Source organism: Pituophis catenifer, unplaced genomic scaffold, assembly GCF_029215685.1.
Source record: "Pituophis catenifer annectens isolate HBS135680 unplaced genomic scaffold, rPitCat1.0.hap2 SCAF_1, whole genome shotgun sequence".
Classification (NCBI taxonomy): Eukaryota; Metazoa; Chordata; class Lepidosauria; order Squamata; family Colubridae; genus Pituophis; species Pituophis catenifer.
Window position 1 is genome coordinate 135,954,855 of NW_027256881.1, and position 23,288 is coordinate 135,978,142.

The window sequence follows — 23,288 nt, forward strand, 5'->3', positions numbered from 1 at the left end:
TTCGTTTATAAGTGATAACTTTGATGTTTGATGAAAGGCTTATTAGAAGCTCAAAGTCAACTTCAAGGCTTTAAAAAGGATGGAAAAAGTTTTGCTTGGCAGATATTCTTGAAATCCCTCATTTCCTTTCCTCTCTTTGCTGTTGTGGTATGCCTTTTACCTAAGAAAACAAACAAATCCAAATCCAAATCTATATGCAGATGATAGAATGATGTAATTTGACTGATGAAAAATCTCATTGGACAGAACTGCTATAAATTCCCAATGTTAAAATATTTCACGGTAATATTTCAGTTTTAACCAGAGTTAGAAGTATATCCAGAGGTGGGTTTCAGCTGGTTCTGACCAGTTCTGGAGAACCGGTAGCGGAAATTTTGAGTAGTTTGGAGAACTGGTAGTAAAAATTCTGACTGGCCACGCCCCCATTTATTCTCTGCCTCCCAAGTCCCAGCTGATTGGGAGGAAATGGTGATTTTGCAGTAACATTCCCCTGGAGTGGGGAGGGAATGGAGATTTTACAGTATCCTTCCCCCGGAGGGGGGTGGGAATGGAGATTTTACAGTATCCTTCCCTTGGAGTGGGATGGGAATGGAGATTTTAGTATCCTTCCCCTGCATGCCCACCAAGCCAAGCCATGCCCACCAAGCCACGTCCACAGAACCGGTAGTAAAAATTTTTGAAACCCACCACTGAGTATATCGCAGCATTTTATTAATCATATGAACATTATGGACCTCTCTTTTGATGGATATAGCTTGGCCAAATCATTAAAAAAAGTATAATATATTAAACCAAGCCTTACTTATTAAGCAATCAGATATAGGGCCTTGGTTTTGTTTTGTTTTTTTAAGCATGAACATTGAGCAGCTCTCAATATATTTTTTTTATTGGAAAGTGGGATTATAATGAATCTCCATTGCTTCATCACTCATAAAATACAGTGGCCCTCGCTTAACAATCACTTATTGAGTGACCATCTGAACTTGTGACAGTGTTGAAGGAGTGGTATGATTGGTCCTCAAAATTCCAACCACTGCAGTGCTCCACAGTCACATGGTCACCATTTGTAGCCTTCTTTGCTGGCTTCTTACAAGCAAAGTCAGTGGGGAAGCCAGCAGGAGGTCTCAAGTGGAGATCAGATGACATCCTTGCTTAACAACCCATGATGATTTGCTTAGCAATGGAAGTCTGATGTCTCAAATCAGCTGTTGCTAAGTGATGCACATCATTGTGTTTTACTACTGTTAGGTTAGGTATGGAAATTCCAATCCCAATTGTCATTAACCGAGAACTACCTGTAAAATATTTCTATAAACCGAACAAGGGAATATTTGGGTTACTCACTGCATGCCTGCCAAACCCCAGAGTCAATCTTGATGAGGGCCTAACACAAAAAGGAAGAACAGAGTAGCTGGAAACCAGTACTTGCCTACCTAATAATATACTCTCCTAATTCTACTTTGTCAAGAAAACTGCAGGAACTAGTCAGGAGTCAATAACTGACTTGAAGGCATACACATACAAATTGTCCCTAAACATATGGGAACATTACTGATTTTTGCTCTTACTTGACTGAAGGCATTGTGTGCATTTTCAATCTTAGGAAATGTTGGAGGCGAATTATGTACCAATGCTGAATCAGGATGTAAACTATGACTCATGTAGCTAGTACCACTGTTGTATGACCACCTTTTCTATTTTTTTATTTCTATTTCTACCATTTTTATTTGATACACTGACATTAAAACCATATGCACCTAAATGCAATAGTGGTTTTAACAAACCCTATAATCTGTTGCCATTGTACAGGTAGTCCTTGATTTATGATCACAACTGAGACCAGAATTTCTGTTGTAAGTTGCTGCGGTTGTAGGTCGAATTGGATCTGATTTTATGACAATCTTTACAGCAGTTATTTAGTGAAACCCAGCTCCCCCAATGGCATTTTTGTTACATTTTTTTTGTCAGAAATTGGTAAAAAAGATCACTAATTGTGAGAATTCTGCAACTGGTCATAAATGCGAGCCAGTTGCCAAGCGCCCCAATTACGATTACTGTGGGAGGAGTGTGAGGGTAGGAAGTGCAAATACAGGTCATTAGTCACTCATCATCATAACTTTAAACCATTATTAAACAAATGGTTGTATGTCATATTGCTTGTATAATACTACTTTATTTAGTTTATAAGGCTGCCCATTTCTCACCATCCTTTGAGTAGCCTACAGACATTAAGAATTCAATATTTACAAACAATAACTAATAATGCCCGAGGTAGATAATACAAATCAATCATAAAGCCACATCAACAATAAGAGGCTAACCTATGAGCCCAAGCGGCTGGAAAAACAGCTAAGTCTTCAGAGCTTAACAAGGTGGAGTCATCTAGATCTCTGGGAGGATTCTGTTCCCCAAGGCATTGCTACAGAGAAGACCCAACTCCTTGGTCCAACAAGATCTCATTGTTTAATAAGAGCGGATGCAGGACATGCCAACTCTGCTAGATTTGATGGGGTGAGCAAAAACTATGAGAGAAAGACCATTCCACTAGAAGTGTGCCCCCCTGCCATGCAGAGCTTTATAGATGAAAACTAACACTTTTAATTGCTCCAAATTGGCCTATTTTGACACTGCACACCAAACAACCAGACACAAAGACAGTGCTCGATAGTATAGCAACAATACTATCACTCTGCTTAACAATTAATTACCACAACACTATCTTATGCCCCGAGATGTCAAACCAGTAGGGCTGTATTACTATTACCCTTTTCATCTTTCCTATTATCTATTTCCTAGCTTCTTATGACTATAACATTGTTGTTTGTATCTCATGATTTATGTTGCTTTTATTTAGTATCCCATTATGATTTATGTTAATTATTTAGTATCCTATAGCTATCATTGAGTGTTGTATCTTATGATTTATGATTGCACTTTATGATGATTTATCACTTGTGCTTGTATGTACACTGAAAGCTTATGCACCAGAGACAAATTCCTTATGTATCCAATCACACTTAGCTAATAAAAGAATTCTATTCTATTTTATGAAGCAAAAGCGTTATAAGGGTATAGTGAGATATGTCAAAAACTACCCATGCCTCCGCATTCCGGAGCAGTTGCAGAAGTCCTACCTCCAAAACCAGCAAGGGGTGATCCGTTTATAAGGGATTGATGGTAACTCCACGCCACTCCTCTTCCAACTCTATATCACATTGGCCTGGCTGTTGGATAAAAACAAAGTCTAATGTGTGGCCGTGGTTTGGGCCAGAGATAACTTGGATCAAGGTTACCATGAACTCACCAGATGCCTTTCAGTTTTATTTATGCCACCCACCTGACTACCCAAAGTGACCCATGAATAGCTGATTGAAGTCCCCAGAAGCTGGGGAATTAACCCCACTACCAATCTTGGCACAGATTCAAGCAGCTTAGGTAGAGAGGTTGCTATGCAGCCAGGAAACTTTTAACATATGGTAAGTAAGTTTGTTCTGATTCCATCAGCTCAAATTCAGAAACAAGGCCTCATATCCAGTTCCTCTGGATTTATTGAATAACACCTGCCTGGACCATCATGTTAATGCCACACTTTTTTTTTTTTAAATTTGATTTATATGCCGCCCTTCTCCGGAGACTCAGGGCGGCTTATAATGCGCTAAGCAATAGCCTTCATCCTTTTTGTATATTTATACAAAGTCAGCTTATTGCCCCCACAACTGGGTCCTCATTTTACCTACCTTAGAAAGGATGGAAGGCTGAGTCAACATTGAGCCTGGTGAGATTCGAACCTGCAGTAATTGCAGGCAGCTGGTCTTAATAACAGGGTGCTTTAGACCACTGTACTACCAAGGCTCTTGAATACTAGCTTGGGAAACCTCAAAGAGGGAAAGTCCCCCCAGGCCCAGTCCAATTTCAGTAATGCAACAAGGGCCGCCGTCTTATTCCCTATTAAGTCATGGACAAGGGCAGCTTTGTTAAGGCTGATTGGACAGTACGCAGCAGCTGCTAGAAATCAAGTTCTGTGGAGCCCTGGTTACCAGACTTTGGGATAGAGTCCAAAGGATTGGAAAGCAACAGTGATATTAAAGATTGAGGCCATCTTCCCTGAAAGTGGTCCATCCTCATCACCACCCTAATAGGTTTGCCTGTCCATTATCCCCAGCCCATTTGAAAGCAGCTTTCAAAAACAGACTGGACAACCATTTGTCTGAAATGATATAGGGTCTCCTGCTTGAGCAGGGGGTTGGACTAGAAGACCTCCAAGGTCCCTTCCAACTCTATTATTCTATTCTATTCTGTTCTGTTCCATTCTACAGGTAGTCCTCGACTTATGACCGCAAGTGAGCCCAAACTTTCTGTGAGCTTTGCTCCATTTTATATAATCTTTCTTGTCATGGTTGTTAAGTGAATCACTGCAGGTATTAAATTAGTAACACAACTGTTGAGTGAATCGAGCTTCCCCATGGACTTCGCTTGTCAGAAGGTCGCAAAGGGTGATCCTATGACTCATGACACTGCAACTGTCATGAGTCAGCTGCCAAGCATCTGAATTTGGATCACGTGACCAACAGGATGCTGCAATGGTTGTAAGTGTTAAAAGTGGTCATAAGTCACTTTTTTGAGTGCCGCTGTAACTTCGAACAGTCACTAAGGAAGTGTTGTAAGTCGAGGACATTCTTATTCTTGTTCTGTTGTTCTGTTCTGTTCTGTTCTGTTCTGTTCTACTCTACTCTACTCTACTCTACTCTACTCTACTCTACTCCTATTCCTATTCTATTCCTAATTTATTTATTTATTTATATCTTGCCTTTCTTGTTTTTATAAATAACTCAACATACAAACATATCTAATATTTCTTCCTCCTCCTATTTTCCCCCAAAACAGCAGCCTCGTGAGGTGGGTGGGCTGAGAGAGAGGGGTTGGTCCGGGGTCACCCAATCAGCTTTCATACTTAAGGTGGGACTGGAACTTGCAGTCTCCTGGTTTCTAGCCTGGTGCTTTTGCCACTTGACCAAACTGGTAAAATGCCTCTAATGGAGCAACTGAGTGAGGAAAAGCTTGCCAAAAGGACAGCCTGAATCCTTGATAACTTCGGAACATTCTGTCTTCAGACAGTGACAGCCACTGATCAGGGTGAAGGAGTGGAATAGTTTGGACCAATCTGGTCATTTTAATTTGTCAAGGTGTGGGTGGAAACCCCACCCGAGCTGTGGCTTAGGTTGCACACAACTGACACAGGTGGTTTTCAAAAGTCTGTTGTGAAAAAAGCAACTCTGCTGCCTGTTGTTTGCTTCTTTTCACTGACCTCTGCATCTATAAATAAAACTCATATGAAAAGGTTACTGTAAATCATCAGTGCTGACTCATTTGAAGGAAACTAAACCCTGTAACATTACCCTGGGAATTTGTCACCTTTTGAGGAAGCAAAGAGCCAACTAATGCAATCTCTTACTCTCAATCCTTTAGCTATTCTTACTTGATAATTTCTCTACCCTTTAACTGGAGCAGGAGTTAAAATTGAGTCCATCCAACCAAACCGTTGTTTTTTTCTTTCTTCTTTTCTTGTCCTCTTGTAATTCAATACTTTTGATATTATCAGAGTCTACCTGGGAATGACAGCCTTTCCCCAAAACATAGGAAGTCAGGACTGGTGGAAGGAAATCCAGTTCTTGCGATTTAAGGAGAAATATGTGGGAACCAAGGGAAGAATGTACTTCCTCTCAATGACTACTTCAGCTTCAACCACAACAATACACGAGCAAATAATAGATACAAACTCAAGGTAAACCGTTCCAAACTCGATTGCAGAAAATATGACTTCAGTAACAGAGAGGTCAATGCCTGGCATGCACTATCTGACTCTGTAGTTTCTTCCCCAAACTCCCCAAACTTTAACCTTAAACTGTCTACTGTTGACCTCACCCCATTCCTAAGAGGTCTGTAAGGGGCATGCATAAGTACACCAGTGTGCCTACCGTCCCTGTCCTAATATTCCTTTTTACTTACTCTTTTCATGTATTCAAATTAGGTTTATACTTTTACCTGTTATCTTATATATGCTTGACAAAATAAACTTATGTAACTTATGAAGAACATTAACTATCTGAAAACAGGATCATCCCACAAATGGGAAAAACTTCAGTAGATAACTCAGTGAGTCAGTAATACACAGACAGGGTGGATAAAAATCAATGATTTTTTAAAAAAAAATCAAAAAAATCAGATTTTTTGATTTAAATCGGATTTTTTTGATTTTTATTGAATTTATTTTAATAAAAAACTTTTGGGGTAAAAATCTATCGTAAGATAGTTTTCTATTTAAGATACATAAATAATTTAGTTTATTCAGCATGAAATGGAGCTTAGTTATGTAGCATGAAGCTGTATATTCTGCAACACTGGGACTATCGGTGAGTCAACAGTGGGCCAAAGGAGTAGCAGAGATGACAGTTGCTCTTTAAAAATTATGATTTAAATCGAGTTGATTTAAATCAAGCCTTTTTACTAGTGATTTAAATCATGATTTAAATTGTGATTTAAATCAACTAGATTTAAATCAAATCCACCCTGCACACAGACACGCCATGATTTTAAATAAAGACAAGCCCAACCAATTAACCAGTCTGCAGTAGGAATTCCAGGAAGAAATTAATACTTCAACGAAATATGGACTAAGGAATACCTACTATTCGTAAGATTCCCACCTAAGGAATCAGGCGAGAGCACTATTGTATTTAAATATGTTTATACGTCCTCTTTTATTTTTATAATAAGCAAATCAAGATAGCTTTGGGAAATATGTGGGAGACTGAATTTGTTTTCTGGATTTAAATGATTTGCAAGTGAAACTGGATAGGCCAATTACGAAACGGCGAAGAACTAAGTGCATTTGCATCCTGTTTAGCTAAGGCTGACCATGTATTTCAATGTATTGAAAAGCTTCCTTTTTAAAACCCTATTATGTGAAAATGGTGATACAGGTAGTCCTTGACTTACGACCACAACCGAGCCCAAATTTTCCATTGTTAAAAAGAGTTTTGCCCTATTTCACTATTTTTTTTCGTTACAATTGTTAAGCAAATATTGCAGTTGTTAAGTGAACCATGCAGTCATTAAGTGAATTTGGCTTCTCCCATTGACTTTGCTTGTGGGAAGCTGGCTGGGAAGGTTATATAAATCGTGATGACATGACCCCAGGATATCATAATGCCAGTTGCCAAGTGCCTGAATTTTTCTTACGTGACCATGGGGATGCTGCAATGGTCGCAAGTGTGAAAACCTATCATAAGTCACTTTTTTTTTTCAGTGCTGCTGTAACTTCATATGGTCACTAAATGAATGTTTGTAAGTCGAGGGCTGCCTGTACAAAATGTTATCATGCATGCTATAAATCCTGAATTGTTAAAGGGTTTAATATTTAAGAATATTCCCAGAACCATAGGAGGATGTTACTTAAGATCCTGATTTTTTTTTTAATGGGTTCACTCAATTCCTGCCCATTCTCTTCCTGCAATAACATGCCAGCAATAGGTTTTGTTGCTTTTTACTTGTTTCTTCTTCTTCTGCTGCAATCCATCAATAACAGGAAGAATCAGATTAAGAAACCACTTTCCTGAGTTAACAGCAGGAACCATACAAAACATGTGATCAGAGCTACACCAAATCTATAGAGCTAGAACTGCTAAACTGGGGCGAGAAGTATATTTACCAATCCTAACTTACCTTGAAAAGTAAAATTTTAAATTGGAGTTATGCTTACTAAAGTGTATTAATGTATTCAAGGCTTAATGGGTATTTTTGGCAATTAAGTAAACATGAATTCTGGATGGTCAGAGTGATGCTTAAATTAAAGTACGTGTATAGACCTTAAACTGAATAAGCAGGCATAGTATGTTGTCTCAGTATCATGTTTTCAGGATATTCAAATTTTTAAACTATAGGCTGGAATTATGATACAGAAAGTGTTCTTCAGAGCTGAAGAAGCTTCTTGGATGAGAAGCGAAACGTCTTCAAAGAAAAACAAGAAAGTCCAGTTGCCTCTAAAAATAGTGGTCCTGCAGGTTTTGATGGACTTCAGTTTCCATCTGCTTGGCCGGTATGACTTCTCATTGGGAATTAGTCATTATGAACTTGAATCAGATTCTTGTAGAAGGTCTGAGACAGACATTCGCTATCTTATGAAGCTTCTAGAGTTCCTATCAAGATAGACATGAATGGTCTCATGTAGTAAGGACATATAAAACCAGTGAATCACTCTTGAAAGGCCATGACTTTTGCAGCAGGAAAAATAAGTAATTATTGATTGTACGTGCAGATAAAGAAACTTCCCTTAGGCACTGGGGCACAGAGGCTCTGGTGTGGGCGTGTCCCACAGACCGAGAATGACGTAGACTTAGAATAACTTTACTGTCACTTTGAATGTACACTAATCAGGTCTCCACCTCTAATATACGCTACATAAACATGGCAAAATAAATAAATAAATACAAAATTATGCATACACCCCCACATATGTTATATGATACAGAGAAACAACACAGGCTAATTCGGATCTATACACGTACATGGTGAGAGAAATGAATCTTGCGAGTTTGCCAGACGGATGGCATAGGGAACAAATGAGATTGTGCCAGAGACCTAGAGTTCATGGCCTAGAGTTCCTCCTGCCAATTATTGAACACAATTTCAAGAGTGGATTATATACATAGGAGTGTCCTAAAAGGCAGCTATTTTTTCCTGTTGTGAAACACAGAACTTTTCTGAGACACACCTGAACATATCATAAGCAAAAACTTTGTGAAAACAGGCAATACATAAATTTATAAGAGAGAATTGCTTTCTCTTATAATCCATCCAGTTGTTGTCTAATATATTAAGGGCAACTTTTTTTTTCCATCTTGCTTTCGACCTAGAGATGTTCGATTCTTCCGCGTTCGTTTTTATCACTGAGGTGATAAACCAGTTTATCTAAAATTGCTTTTTCGACCAAGGTTAGTTTTCTAGGAGTATCTGATGCCAGACAACCGAAAAAGGGCCTTTGGTTTGCTTCCTTTTTTACATCAGACTAAAGACAGCGATTGCTCAAGCAAACAATAGCAGGATTTTTAACACTTGGGGGGGAAGAGAAGCCTTGTTAAAATTATCAATTGATTACAATCAGAATAGAGCTGGAAGGGACCTTGGAGGTCTTCTAGTCCAGCCCACTATTCAAGCAGGAGATCCTATACCATTTCAGACAAGTAACCATCCAGTCTCTTCTTAAAAACAGATCCACAACATTTCTTCTGCCCAAATTTGGTGCACTTCTACAAAAACGACTCAACAGATTTGAAAAAAATCCGGATACAAAACTGCAGAGTATGTAGACACGTTTTATGAGAGGCTAAGGGTATAAAAGATCGGCTTCAACAAGGCAGATCTCCATACTCTCACCCGGGAATAATAAGCCTTTATTAAATTGAAAATGTAGAGAAGCCTGCCCCCCAGGCAGGATGGAGGAATTCATTTGCTATTTTTTTTAAAGGTATGGCGGTTTTCTTTTCTTTTTTTTTCCGGGCAGCGCAAATAATTTAATTAATTATGTAATAATTTTAATAATTTTAATTAGAAGGGCTAATAAATCACCTCGTTTTCTAACGCGTGCGTATATATATATATATGTAAATATATAAAATCCTCTGAGTTCCGCGCCTGCTCATTAAACCAGCGCCTCCGACGATCCCAGCGATGTTTTTTCACGCCGGCCTCCGGATAATGATGTTTACACGACACGTGCCCGAAAGGCTCCGGCAAACAACATTCCAAAAGCGCCACCCAAATACTCACGTTTCGCCGACCCCGCCTCTTTCCTGCCAAGCTGAGTGTTCGGCTGAGGCCAGGCGAGCTCTCTGATTGGCCGGAGGGATCACCTCAGTTCTCCTCCTCCTGGCGCCGTGTCACAATGCAACGGCCAAGCGCAGAGCAACTTCAAAAGCAAAGGGCCCTGCCGAGGGGGGGATCCCGACGGCCGAACGGGACCCGCCGAATTAAAATCAGGTAGCTCCTCTCCTTCCTTTCGCCTTACCATTCCTCTTTAGTAGCCCTTCGCCCTTTGCAAAGGGTCCTCTGCAAAATTAGGTGGGTGCGGGTTTAGCGAAACTGGCATAAACTCAGACCTAGGTGGGTGCATCTTATATAGGCAACAGGATTTGTGCCTCGCCATTGATTAGCCAGGTCCGTTTCCAGTATTCAGAAGGGTTGTGCAAAGAAAGAGAGGTAAAAAGGGTATTAAAAATGTTGTTTTTATAAAAGACCTGCGATGTTGTCCCAGGAAGCCTTGTTTTGGGGAAATGTATTCTTCCAGCAGCATTTAAAACGAACAATCTCTTTTTTGCTGCTGCTAGCTATGGAGAAAAAAAAGAAGGACCAAATAAGATTATATTTTCATTCTAATTGAACGAAATTCTGAAATATTACACGGACATGTCTGTAGGTATATAAAATCTGAGCCTAGTATTCAAGATTACCACCCAGTAGTTTGGAAATAATGAGTGTTCTTTTCTTCCCAGGCATAAAATTGCCTGGCATCTTGGAAAACCGAAGCATTTTTGTCCTGATCACACTTGTTATGTACATTGTACTGTATGTATGAATTGTACAGAAGGGGCTAATTTGTGTGTGTATGCTGAGACAGGTATTTCTACTCCATTGCGTTTGAATGTGCAGGGCTGATTTTGTGACTATTTGAGACAGACCAGATTGTTCGAATCATTCGCAATGGTGTATCGTACCACTTTGTGTAACTTAATTCAGTTCAACCAGTGGCAAAAATTCTATTCATGGAGACATTCTTTTTCATCATTTGGATGCATATTTCATCAAGTTACCTTGAAGATTTCCATCCAGATACAGAAAAATTAATTTATGTATTCCAGAAAATAGCACCACAGGGCCTGGAAGCTAAGGAGGGGTTAGATCTGGTTGATACTTGAATGGGAGGCTGTCATTGGATGTATTCTTGACATTTGTTTTATTAGTGGTTTATCCCTCCTCTATTTTTTTGTCAGTTCCAAGTGTGATGCATACCTAACGCTCCCACTTCTTATTTTCCCCATAAGAACAATCCTGGGAGATGGGCTGGACTGAGTGAAAGTGACATTGCCAAAAGCATCCAGCCACCATTCATCCCTAAGGGAAGACTGGAATTAAAGTCTCCTTGTTTCTATCCCAGCACTTTAGCTACTACTGATTCTTGAGTTGCTTGGAATTGAGCTTTACTTGAAATAAACTTTACCATATCAATGGATCCCCATCTTATTAATTTACCTCTGAGATTTTGGCCCCTCTTAATTTTGAATAAGATGACCACTTTCCAGGTTTTACAGGACTCTGATGACATGCAATGCACCCCCTTGTCTCAGCAGCCAATGACGTTTGTACCTTCCCTCGATCCATCTTTAGTGATTCCATCTTTAGTGATTCGTAGCTCTGACCTACATCTGTAGAACAGAGCAATCAGAGAGGCAGGAATAGCTAAAGGAGAGCCCCACCATTAATCCTGTACCTCCCTTTGTAACCTCCATTTGAGTCATTCCCCTTAATTCCCCCGTTTGGCCTCCTGTCTGTTTTTGCTTAGCTCCCTCCTCCAGGGCGGGTCCCAAGCAGTGATGTGGGATGAATTGACATCCCTGCAGTAGCCTCTGTAGACACAGAAGCGAACACAGCGCAGCGCTGGCCCTGAGCTACTGTGCCTCCTTTGCTATAGCCCGCTCTGCAGTCATTCATTGCTCTGGAGTAAGATAGCCGCGGGAGAGACAGCTGCTTTTTGCTTCCCTGGGAGAAATTGCCGATGTGTTCTACAGTGGAGAAGAGAAATCACGCAAGGTACGAAATAGCTGGAAGACTGATTGGGCAGCAGGTCATAGCAGAGATGGAATGTCAAAGAAGTCAGAGATTGCTGAATTTTTCCCTCTCAGTTTAAAATGCTTACAGTGTTTATCTTAAGGCAAGAGTATAGCTTTGCTTTGGGTCTAAGTTAGGGCTTTTTTTGTTTTTAACCTGGATAAGCATTTCATATACTTTCTAGAAGAACACTGAACCTCAGTGTCCCTGGCTGCCACCATACGGATCCAAAGATAAGCTGTGTTTTAATGATAGCTGGTGACACTGCTGAGGGTGGAGAATCATGTCTTTTTCCTGGATTTCTCTAGTTGATTTTAGAAGCATATTGTGGGGAAGATAGGCAGCAAAGGTTGTGATAGCTGGGCCTAGGTGGTAACAAAAGGAAAAGGTTTGTGGGCCTGTGGTAAAGTTACATGTACTCATTTTTGTCTGTAAGAGATGTTTTGAGATAAGAAGAAAGCACTTTATTGGGTTCTCAAGGTTACAAGAAATGATAGCCATTTTAGATGCTTTATTTAGATGTTTTGGAGAGAGTTGAACTTTTCTTGGATCTTCTGCATCTGTCCATGTAGTATTTTCTGTTTGATTGCACAGTTGCCTAATGTGTGATGAGAAATGGTCCTTTGATACTGCTAGATATATGTAGATTGTGTCAATAGCTCAAATAGTGAGTTCTGTATCTCCCGATGACATATTTACATCAATTAACATTTTAAATAATGTTTCTATTGCCTAATACTCCCCTGTGGGGGAACCAGGCTTTATTGGCATGGAAGAGAAAGCACAATTAAAACCATTTTAGCTTCTACCTAAGGTATTGTTGTTCTCATTTCTGGTATACAGCCAGATAGAATGGGTGTGAGCTAAAACTGTTCCAGAAATTTCAACAGGCAAACATTAAATGTAGTAGAATTCTGCCTGTAAAATGTATAGGGTTTTTCAAAAGGTGTATTTTCTTTCATTGGAATAATCCCTTTGCTTAGGGAAATCAGTGTAAACTCTCAGGATGATTGAAATTGTATTAACATAGTATGCATTTCTCTGAATTCATCTTGATTATACGCATGTGGTAGAAAAAATCATGCAATGTTATTTGAATTGAAGCCTCTACATTATGATATTTATGTGTGTTTTTTGCATTTTGAAGCCCTCATGTGGTGTGCTTGATTTTACTGAGAGTTTCATATCTCTGCTCAGTCACAAAGCACACTGGAGAATATTGGTCTATAACTTTTGTAATAGTTTTGTTGTAAGGATTAAAGGGGAAGTATTATATATGTTGCCCTTGAATGAAATATAGGATATAGCATAATCAAAAAATGTTATTAGATTTAAGTATAAAGAATTTTGTACTCAAAACTACATGGCATTCAAACAGATCATGTTTCTTTTGTGATGCCCAATAATTCCATTAAATTTAAGGTTAAAAAAAGTGTGCATTCAATTACAAACTTATTATGAAAGCACATTTTGAAGCTAGAATTCATAGCTTTTAAAATTCTGTACAGTTGGGCCATACAAGTCTTTCCTCAAAGCTGGAAATCAAACACAAGTCAAATCCCCTAAGCGGTTTTTGGACTTCAAAATGGCTTGCTGGATGGGGAATTTTAGGAACTATATTCTCCAGATATGTAATTGGAGGGCATCTGATTGGAGATAGTTACAAAACATGTATGTGTCTAAAATACTACTACTACTAATAAAAATTACATCTCCCTATCCCACGTTCTTGGGAAGGAGTTCATAAGTGAATAAAAATGTCAAATATAGTCTGACTGATTGTGTGAACAACATAATTCTAGATGAGATGTGATGAGATGCAGTAATTCACTCTCTCAATAGCTATGATTCAGTAATGGTTTACATTTGATTTCATCAGCATCAGTGGAATGATTCAGGTCAAGCCTGAAACCTAGCCATCATTTTTGCAAAGTGCTTTCAGACCCAGAAAATAAATTTATATTCTAAATGGAGATTCTCATAGCTAGTTCACTGGGTGGACTTTTAAAGCATTCCTGCAGACACGTTTATGGACTGTGTATTGAATTTCCACTTTCAGTGCATTTGCAACTCTTCTGGTTTTGGAACCCTTGGTTTTCAAGCCTTCTTTGTGCAATTAAACAGGACAAAATATTTTCCCAAACCTATTAGAAGCAGTTAGGAGAATTTATAATGATAGCAGTCCCAAGCATGCCTGTACACATTAGCATTTGCTTTTCTTCCATAAACAAAGATTAAGTATTTAACAAGGCTGTTCTGGTTTGGTAAGTTATGTTAGTTTAAAAAGTGGGTCAATACAGAAGTGATCAAGACTTTTTGCAACACTACATTGGTGTAGCTGAAATATTCAGTTATACTCAAAGCTATTCTATGCCATAAACTCTGGGAATCCTCCAATTTTCTGCTGAGTGTTATCTTTAGACCATGCTGGAAAAACTTGACTTCCTTGGTGCTGAACTTTTAAAGCTGTATAACAGTGAAATGGCCCTTCTTCCCATGAATGAATATAGAAACTTATGCATGCTTATTTATACTGATCAAAGATGTTAGAAAAGTGGATGTGGTAAAAGACAGAGCAAAGGACAAGGGCATGAAGAGTTTCTTCTTGGTGGTTATTCCATGAGTTATGCTTTTTTAAGACAAGGCTTATCTCCTTCTCCAGAGCTTGGTGGTCATGGTAGTTAAAAGGATATTGACTCAGCAATAAAAAGGGATGAATTCCTAGATGGTCAAAGCTAGAAATTAGACTGAAGACAACTCATGCTCTAGTTCCCCACACCCCAAATAGCACTTATTCTGTATAAGAATTAGGTTTGGGTCCCCCTCCCCCAAGGGTACAATAGCAATAGCACTTAGGCTTATATACCGCTTCACAGTGCTTTTACAGCCCTCTCTAAGGGGTTTACAGAGTCAGCATATTGCCCCCAACAATCTGGATCCTCATTTTACTCACCTCGGAAGGATGGAAGGCTGAGTCAACCTTGAGTCGGTGAGATTTGAACTGCTGAATTGCAGCTAGCAGTCAGCTGAACTAGCCTGCAGTACTGCACTCTAACCACTGCGCCACCTCGGCTCTTTCCTGCGCCACAAAAGATCGAAATGAATGGCCTTTCTACTTATAATAATACAGGCAGTCCTTGACTTAACGATCACAATTGAGCCAAAATTTCTTGTTAAGTGAGGTATTTGTGAATTTTGCCTCATTTTACGACCTTTCTTGCCACAGTTGTTAAGTGAAACATTGCAGCTGATAAGTTATTAACCCAGTTGTTAATTGAATCTGGCTTCCCCATTGACTTTGCAAAAGGGGATCACATGACCTTGGGACACAGCAATGGTCATAAATATGAACCAGTTGCCAGGCATCTGAATCTTGATCACATGATCATGGGGATGCTGCAAAGGTTGTAACTTTGAAAAACAGCCATAAGTCACAATTTTCTGTGCCATTGTAATTTTGAATGGTCACTAAACGAACTGTTGTAAGTCGAAGACAATCTGTTCTTCTAATTCTTGGTAGGCATGTGCCTTGCATCCTTGGCTTTGAGAAAATTAATGGTTTACTTTTGCATAACTAAGGCTAAGTTTTTGGACCTGAAAGAGGCAGGGTTGTTTTTATAGCTATGTGAAGCTTCAGTTTGGGTATTCAAGTTGAAAACAATTTGATTAGATCTCTAATCCGTATTATTTTTATGCTTCTGTACATGTGCAGAAATGGGGTTTTTCTCATTTGATTTTGAGAAAACAGGATTGAACAGAGGATCTAATAGTTTGCACCAAACTATTTTATTTTGAATTATTGAACTGGATTACTTTTCGGAATCAAGGTTCTGATTCTAATAGGCTCAGTGCTGATTTGATAATCCTAATTTGTGATTGTGGGCGAGAAGGTCAATAAGCATTGCTGTTATTCCCTTAAGGAAGAATCAGGCTGATGTTTCTCCATTAAGCAGCTTCTCCGTTCATTCTCTAAAATCTTTAAAAAATGTGGTTAAAGGTTTCTCCCTCCCCCTCTTGTAAAACGAAAGAATCTAGATTACTTTTCAGTAGTAAAAAGTTTGGGATAATACTTTTGTGTCTCCTAATTTTTCTTTTCTTTTTTTTTCTACCCAGTTTGGCAGTTAATATACTAGAGTAGAAACTGGGAGGCTGCAAGTTCTAGTTACCCTTTAGACACGGACTATTTGGGGTCTATTACTCTCTTTCAATTTACTTCACGTACCCAGTTGTTGTTGAGAGGAAAATAAGGGGGAGCATTATGCATGATGGTTTGAGTTGCGCAAAATAAAAGTAAGATATAAATCAAATTAAATAAATTTACTTTGGGTATTTTATAGGATAAAGGCAAAGAAAGAAAGAAAGAAAGAAAGAATACATGAACTTTTTCACACCCACTCATTGCTTTCCATTACATGATATCTATTAGTCAGTGCATTAGAACCAGAATTATAAACATGGTTTGCAAGACTAGGTATGACAGCAAACAATTATCTGTACCAATAGATAAACAAACATAGAGAGGAATTGATTTTGGGCTTTTATAAACTGCAGTTTGCTGCCACATAACATATGAAAAATAGGGAAAAAAAATTTGGGGGGGAAATGACCTACAACGTACACCCATAATTGAGTATGGAATTAGGATTGTAAGTCATTGTGGTTGTAAATCGAGGCATTATGTGACCTGATTCAAAGTTACAATTGTTCTTATGATGGTTATTAGCAATAGCAATAGCACTTAGACTTATATACCGCTTTACAGTGCTTTACAGCCCTCTCTAAGTGGTTTACAGAGTCAGCATATTGCCCCCAACAATCTGGATCCTCCTTTTACTGACCTCAGAAGGATGGAAGGCTGAGTCAACCTTGAGCCTGGTAAGCAAACACAGCAGTCATTAAGTGAATCCATTTTTCCAAATGGGTATCTTTTTGCCAGAAACCAGAAGTAAACACCGGAAACTGGGAAAAACTGTAGCAAATTGTGGCCATGACTGTAGGATGCTGCAAAGGTCTGCAAAATGAGCCAGTTGCCATGTGCCCAAAATGTGATCACATGATCCCCAGAGTATGCTGCTGTCATAATTCTGAAAACATGTTTAGGTAGCTCTGGAGATGTCAATTGTAATTTGGAACGGGCGTTAAAACAAACAGTCATTAAGCAACCAGTCATAAATCTAGGACTACCTAAATACATCTGTAGTAAAGTGCATGCAGATCTTCAGCAGATTCAAATCTGTGCTGTTTTAGTTAAATGATTTGCTAAGCAGGATATTAAACAATAGGCTTCTGTATGAGACTTATATCTGCTGCCATTTCTGTGAATAATACAATACAGTAGTTAGAAAAGAGTTATTGATTTCTTTGCTAAACGAGAATTAGCAGTTTTGCAAAGTAGATCCGTGCATTTTCCAAAATAGAATCTGCCTGACTTCCTCTTGCACTTTTCAAAAGTAGCTTTACTTTTTATCCCACTGCAATTCTTTGAAACGAGTAGCATATTTTATTTAGTTGTATACTGTGGAAATCAATTTCTCAAAAGCTTGGTTGCAATCTTAATTTTTGACAGCAAGGCCTTTTCTTTTGATATCGTTCAGTCTCTGTTGTGCAATTTCGTTTAAGGGGTTCAGTTTGTTTAGCTTTTAGTGCATTGTATTATTTAGATTATGTTAGGTTTTTAAATAAAGATATAAGCTAGTTTGAAGGCGGTGGTTAGATTCAGGAACTTATCTTTGTAGATAAGTTTTGTAAACTTTTTCTGATTACCCTGTGACGTTTCTTCTAAAATGTGAGAAAGTGGGAAGCCATAAAAGAGAATCCTGAAAATGAAACTGAAATTGTATTCAGCTGGTTTTCATTTTATTAAATTAGAGGAACTGGAGGAGTTCAATATAGTATCAAGTTAAAAAGGCTCTCAGTTTTCGTATTGTACTCAAATATTGAAGACTAAGTCATGCTTGTGGTCTTTTTGATTTGTTTTAATAACTATACCCACTAGAGATGTGGGTTGCATTTCAGTAATAAAACTTTTCCAATAACCTGTTTTCAACTCTGTACATTGAATTATTCAGTTGAGGATTCTTTCCAGAAATCTTTAAATCATTGTTTTGAAAATAATTATCCAGGTTGTGACCAAAATGAAATGTTCTCCTCTCTTCTGCATATCTTTCTCTGCTTGATAGCTTTATGGTTTATCATCCGTTGGCAAAGAAAAGCCTATGGGAAAATGCCATTTCATAGGCTTGTATAGCACTTCCTAATCAATAATGCAAGCAATATTGATTTTGTGGAAAGAAAACTGAGAAAGGAAATCAAAGGCAGGCACAGATGATCACTCTTGCTTCTTCCCACGAAGCTAAATCTGTGCCCAGTTTCATAAGGTGGACTTCTTAGGACATCCTAGCCATACCATGAAAAGTGGAGTACAGGAGGTGATATTCCAAGATGTTTATCTATTTATAATTTCAGTGTCTAACGCTGCCCTTTTGAGAATTAATCTATTGTAGAGTACCTCAATCCTCTCCTCCTTTCTGGTTCTTGTGTTTGCATCATATGTTATGTGGGATTGGTCATGTTGAAAATGCTGTAATCTCTTTTAGTTTAATCTGTTGCCAGTGAGAGAGGGATACTGGTAGTCCTCAATTTACAACTATTCATTTGGCAACTCTTCGAAATTACAATGACACTGAAAAAAAAATGATTTACGATTGTCGGTCCTTGCCTTACAATCATTGCAGCATCCCCACAGTCACATGGTCAAAATCCAGGTGCATGGCAACCAGTATTGATACTGTCTCAGGGTCATGTGATGATCATTTTACAACCTTGCCAGCTGGCTTCCGACAAGCAAAGTCAACGGAGGATTCATGTAATGACCACATGAGTCACTTAAAAACTGCAGTGATTTGCTTAACAACCATGGCAAAAAGGTTGTCAGACAACCACTTTATTTAGCAACAGACATTCTGGTCTCAATTGTAGTTATAAGACAAAGGCTACTTATATGTACCATATAATTAACTTTCTTTTCCCTTCTTCACTCTCAGGTAGTGTCTTATACTAGGTGGACATGAAAGTATCTTAAGAATTATCGGAAAGGGTTCCCTAATCATTCTAGTCAACTTTTGTTCTTGAATCTGAGGAAGGGAAAGTGCCATCTTGTTAGTCCCCTCAGGTAGCAACATACAGTATTTTGGAATTGGAAGTCTACTTTTAGTGCTGCTTCAGGACACTTTGTACTCAAGAAGTCTATGATAGAAACATAGGAGCTCTTCAGTAGATTTTAGAAGACTTCTATGTTCTTTCAGCCTATTTCCTGCTTCTTAGTATTGTAGAAGGCCTGGCTGTGAGACGCTTGACACTGGCTTGGCAGGATGTTTTCTGCTGCATCCTGGCTGGAGGAGGTGGTGGTGGCAGAAGAGGTCACGCCGAAGAGGAAAAGTGGAAATAACTAAAGATAGCTTTGTGGCTGAAGATAGCTTTTCTACTGTTTGTCTTTTTCCCCTCTGGCCCTCCCTGTCTGTTTTGAATGATATGAAAGAAATCTCCTTTCTTGTCCAGGAGGGCTTTTTCCAGTTGACCTCTGTTATTGTTACCCGTTGTGCCGATGCTCTGCAGTTTTTGAATCCAGTTTATACTTGTTTTTTGTTTGCAGCAGCTGTATCCCCACTCACATGCAGATATATGGTACAAATGGAAGAAAAAGCAGCTTTCAGTCCAAGAATTTGTGAAACACAGGAGAAGCAAACTTACACATCATTTCAATCAAAATCTACTCTTGGTTTTCTCCCAGGCATTCTTGATTAACAATCTGATGAGGAAGTTAACAGACAAATTTTGAATTATTGCCGTTATTATTTAGTTTAAACAACTAATGCTTCTTCTGATCTACTGTAGATTACTCAGGCATCAGTCAATAGGTCCTGATTTACCCCCCTGCCCTTCCTTCTTCTAATCCTTTTTATAAGATAGTCACAACTCTTTCTGCTCCTTTACTGTAATCCCCATCATCACTGATTTTGGTTGTTGTGAGAATTAGTTTTCACACAGTCGTACATAAACGCAAAAGAACAGGCCGCTACCAAAACAAGGAGCAAGTACATCTTCTGTCAACAAAAAAGATAATTGCTTTTAGACTTGTGTGTAGAGCAGGCAGAAGCAAGCAGTACAAGAAACTGAACATTGGCTGTTGTATAAACAGAGCTTGCAGTCACTGGAATTCTTTCATAAATGGTTTCATAGTTTGGCTACCACAAGCCATCCTATCTGAGCCTTCACGTCCCGCAAAATATATTCGTGGTGGAATTTTGCTTTGCCAGATGAGAGAATCCCGTTAGTTGTTTTCAGCATGGAGATTTACTTACAGTACAGTACATGCAGGCTGGGGAATTCTGGGAATTGAAGTCCATATATCTTAAGGTTGCCACACTGATTTAAAGAGAAGACTTTCAAGCACTTTTATAAACTGTAGCAATTACCTCAGTTGTTATGTCAGAGGAAAGGCCAAGGGATCATTATACTGTATTTGTGTGTCACTGTTCCTCCATAAAGGAATCAAAAGCAGCATTGATAAATATATTATCCCACTCTCAAGTGAGAGAGTGAGGAGTTAAGTTTTATTATTGTAGTATCCTTCTTCTTTCCCCCCTCATTTTCTTCTTGAAGGCCAGGTCATATCCTTTATTTGGTTAAATCTGGCCTGAAGAAATGTGGTAAATTCTACTGAAGACTGATTTTTTTTAAATGCAAAGAATTATTTGCTCTTCTGCTCTGGCTTGGCAGGTGTTTTCTGCAGCTGTTGTAGGGATGCAAATCAGCAATCACCTAATGATAATTTTCTTCGGTTTTTCATCTCCAGGCACAAACCATGAATTACGTTGGACAGTTAGCAGGGCAAGTCTTTGTGACAGTGAAGGAGCTCTATAAAGGATTAAATCCGGCCACATTGTCTGGATGCATTGATATCATTGTTATCCGCCAGCCTAATGGAAACCTCCAATGTTCACCTTTTCACGTACGCTTTGGAAAGATGGGAGTTCTACGTTCTAAGGAAAAAGTGGTAAGGAACAAAAAACTTCAGCTTGATTTGCATTTGTTAAATTGGTAAGATGTTGAATGTCAGTCCACATATGGGCACAAGGATTGGAAAAGTCGAAATCTTTTCTTTCTACCCAAAGGCACTTTTTTAAAAGGCAACTGGACTTGTTCCTTGAAGATGTTTTGCTTCTGGAAAAGGCAAACTTTGAACCATCTTCAAGGGAAAAAAAACAAAACCCAGTTGCCTTTTAAAAAAGTGCCTTTGGGACAACCATGACCTGGATGACTGAGACTCTCAGTAGACTTTCTACCATTTCCCTGAAAAGCTCCCACTTTCCTATTCTTCCCAAAGGGAATGGTAGTTGCAGCCATAAATAGCAACTTCTCATCCCAGCCTATGGCAGTCTGGAGGAGAGCTCAGGTGCGTGTCTGACAGCCATTTAATTTTTTTTAAAAATGCAGTTGATCCTACACCTATAACACTTGTAGGAAATCAAATGACAATGAGTCCAAATAAAGAGACACTGCCTGGGGATTTCTTTAAAAAAAAAGTCATCAACATTTTCAGTAAGTGACAAAACTATGTGAGTTATAACTGCTGTGAGTCAGACTGATTGTATACTCAGGAATCATTTGTTGCACATAAGGGCTTTCATTACCTATCTAGCAATGAAAGCTTATCTAGTTACTCACCTCAGCCTCTCCCTCGATTAATGACTGCTTTAAGCTCTTTTATGAACTTTATATAATGTGGTTTTAACCACATACTCCAGAACTTGTATTGGAATTGTATTGAGATTTAAAAGACCTTAAATCAGATGTCACCTGAGGTAAGTAAATAGTTCTTAATTTTTGCTAAATTATGGCCTTTACTCCTAATGTTACTTGGTGTAGTATAATGACTAATAACATCTGGGAAGTTCTGGATTCAGACATTATTATCTATGAGTCTTTTACAGAACTTAAGGTAGCTTTTTTCATTTTTAAAGGTATAATCAGTCATAATAGAAATTGCTGATGTAATGTGAAGTGCTTTAACCACTTGGACCCTGTTGCTGTAAAATGGGAAAAAAGTTCTTTCATTTAAGGAATGAACATGTCATATTTTCTTGAGGTTTTTTTTTAATCTATATCTTTTTTTATTCTGTTTCTCTCAAGGTTGACATAGAAATTAATGGAGAATCTGTGGATTTGCACATGAAATTAGGAGACAATGGAGAAGCATTTTTTGTAGAGGAAACAGATGACAAAGAGGTGAGACCAGCCCGCGATATGTATTTTGTTTGTCATAGTGTGCAAGGGGACATAGAAATCAATAACAAAACAAGGGATTGATGTTTGTTTTAAGAAATCAGTTGTAGTAGGATTATCTACTATATTAAGCTTTTTTTCCTCATCACATTTTATTTGTCATGTAGGACTAGATTTATGTCTAAAATAGCCGCTAGTTGTGAATTTTTTGTGAATTTTGTGAATTCAAATTATTTCAAAGAACTATGTCAAATACTAGCTAGACATTATGGAAGAAAATGAGGGCTTTTTACCATTTTGTCTAGGTACGGATAAGCTATTAGAGAAAAACTAGCATAGAATATAATGTATGCATACATACAATGAATACATTAAATCATTAGTTTGCAAAGTGGTTAGCATTTATAATCAAGGATTATTAGGGCTCACTTCCTGGCAAGCCACAGCTCTTAAATTTGAGATGTTTTCTTCACTTGCACATTTTGCTGAGTTTGCCTTTTCCAGAAGAGTCTGTCAAGACAGCTTTTGGAAAGGATGGATACGTGTGTGTATGCGTGTATTTGTAGTATTTAGGTGTGTGTTTATATTCACATACACATATTCTGCTGGCCTTGAAAGATTCACTGGTGTAGAACAGATTTGGAGCATGCAGATTCACTATCGTTACATTTGAGTTGACAGATACCAGGTATCAACAGGCTTGTGTTTCCTTTCTTTAAGGAGGCAATTCCATACCACTTGGCTACATCCCCTATTTTGTCTGAGGGATCTTCTCTCATGGAAATACAGCTGAAGAGAAATTCTGTGGATAGGTTAAGGAGCATGGACACTGCTGGTCCTTCACAGTTACCAATCCCTACTTCTCCTTCTGCCACTGAATCCATTACTGCAATTTGTTCTGTCAAGAAAAGGAGGAAGAGGAGACGAAAATCTGCCCATAAAATAGACACTTCAAAAAGAGACGAAAATGCCGATACTACTGAAGAAGAAAACATGTTCCCGATAGAAATGAGTTCCGATGAAGAAAATGAGCTGCTAGATACTACTTCCAGGTATTAATCCAGAGGGTCTAATTTATTCAGTGTTACTTTTTAATTTCAAGTCAAACAATAGTTTAACAGTTA

The 23,288-nt window shown here is 38.5% G+C and overlaps 1 protein-coding gene across 4 annotated transcripts in view; it reads left to right on the top strand.

Annotated features, from left to right (window-relative positions):
• LPIN1 (lipin 1) overlaps positions 1–23,288 on the top strand; it is a 111,497-nt gene that overhangs the window by 49,677 nt on the left and 38,532 nt on the right. For 2 of the 4 annotated variants that reach the window (XM_070932987.1, XM_070932990.1), the window contains exons 3-5: positions 20,735–20,935; positions 22,072–22,167; positions 22,885–23,216. In XM_070932987.1, coding sequence (XP_070789088.1) covers positions 20,735–20,935; positions 22,072–22,167; positions 22,885–23,216 — 629 coding nt within the window. Of the gene's footprint in view, positions 1–9,948; positions 10,036–11,697; positions 11,863–20,734; positions 20,936–22,071; positions 22,168–22,884; positions 23,217–23,288 lie in introns of those variants that run through there. The other 2 variants (XM_070932989.1, XM_070932988.1) reach the window with 2 other exon arrangements.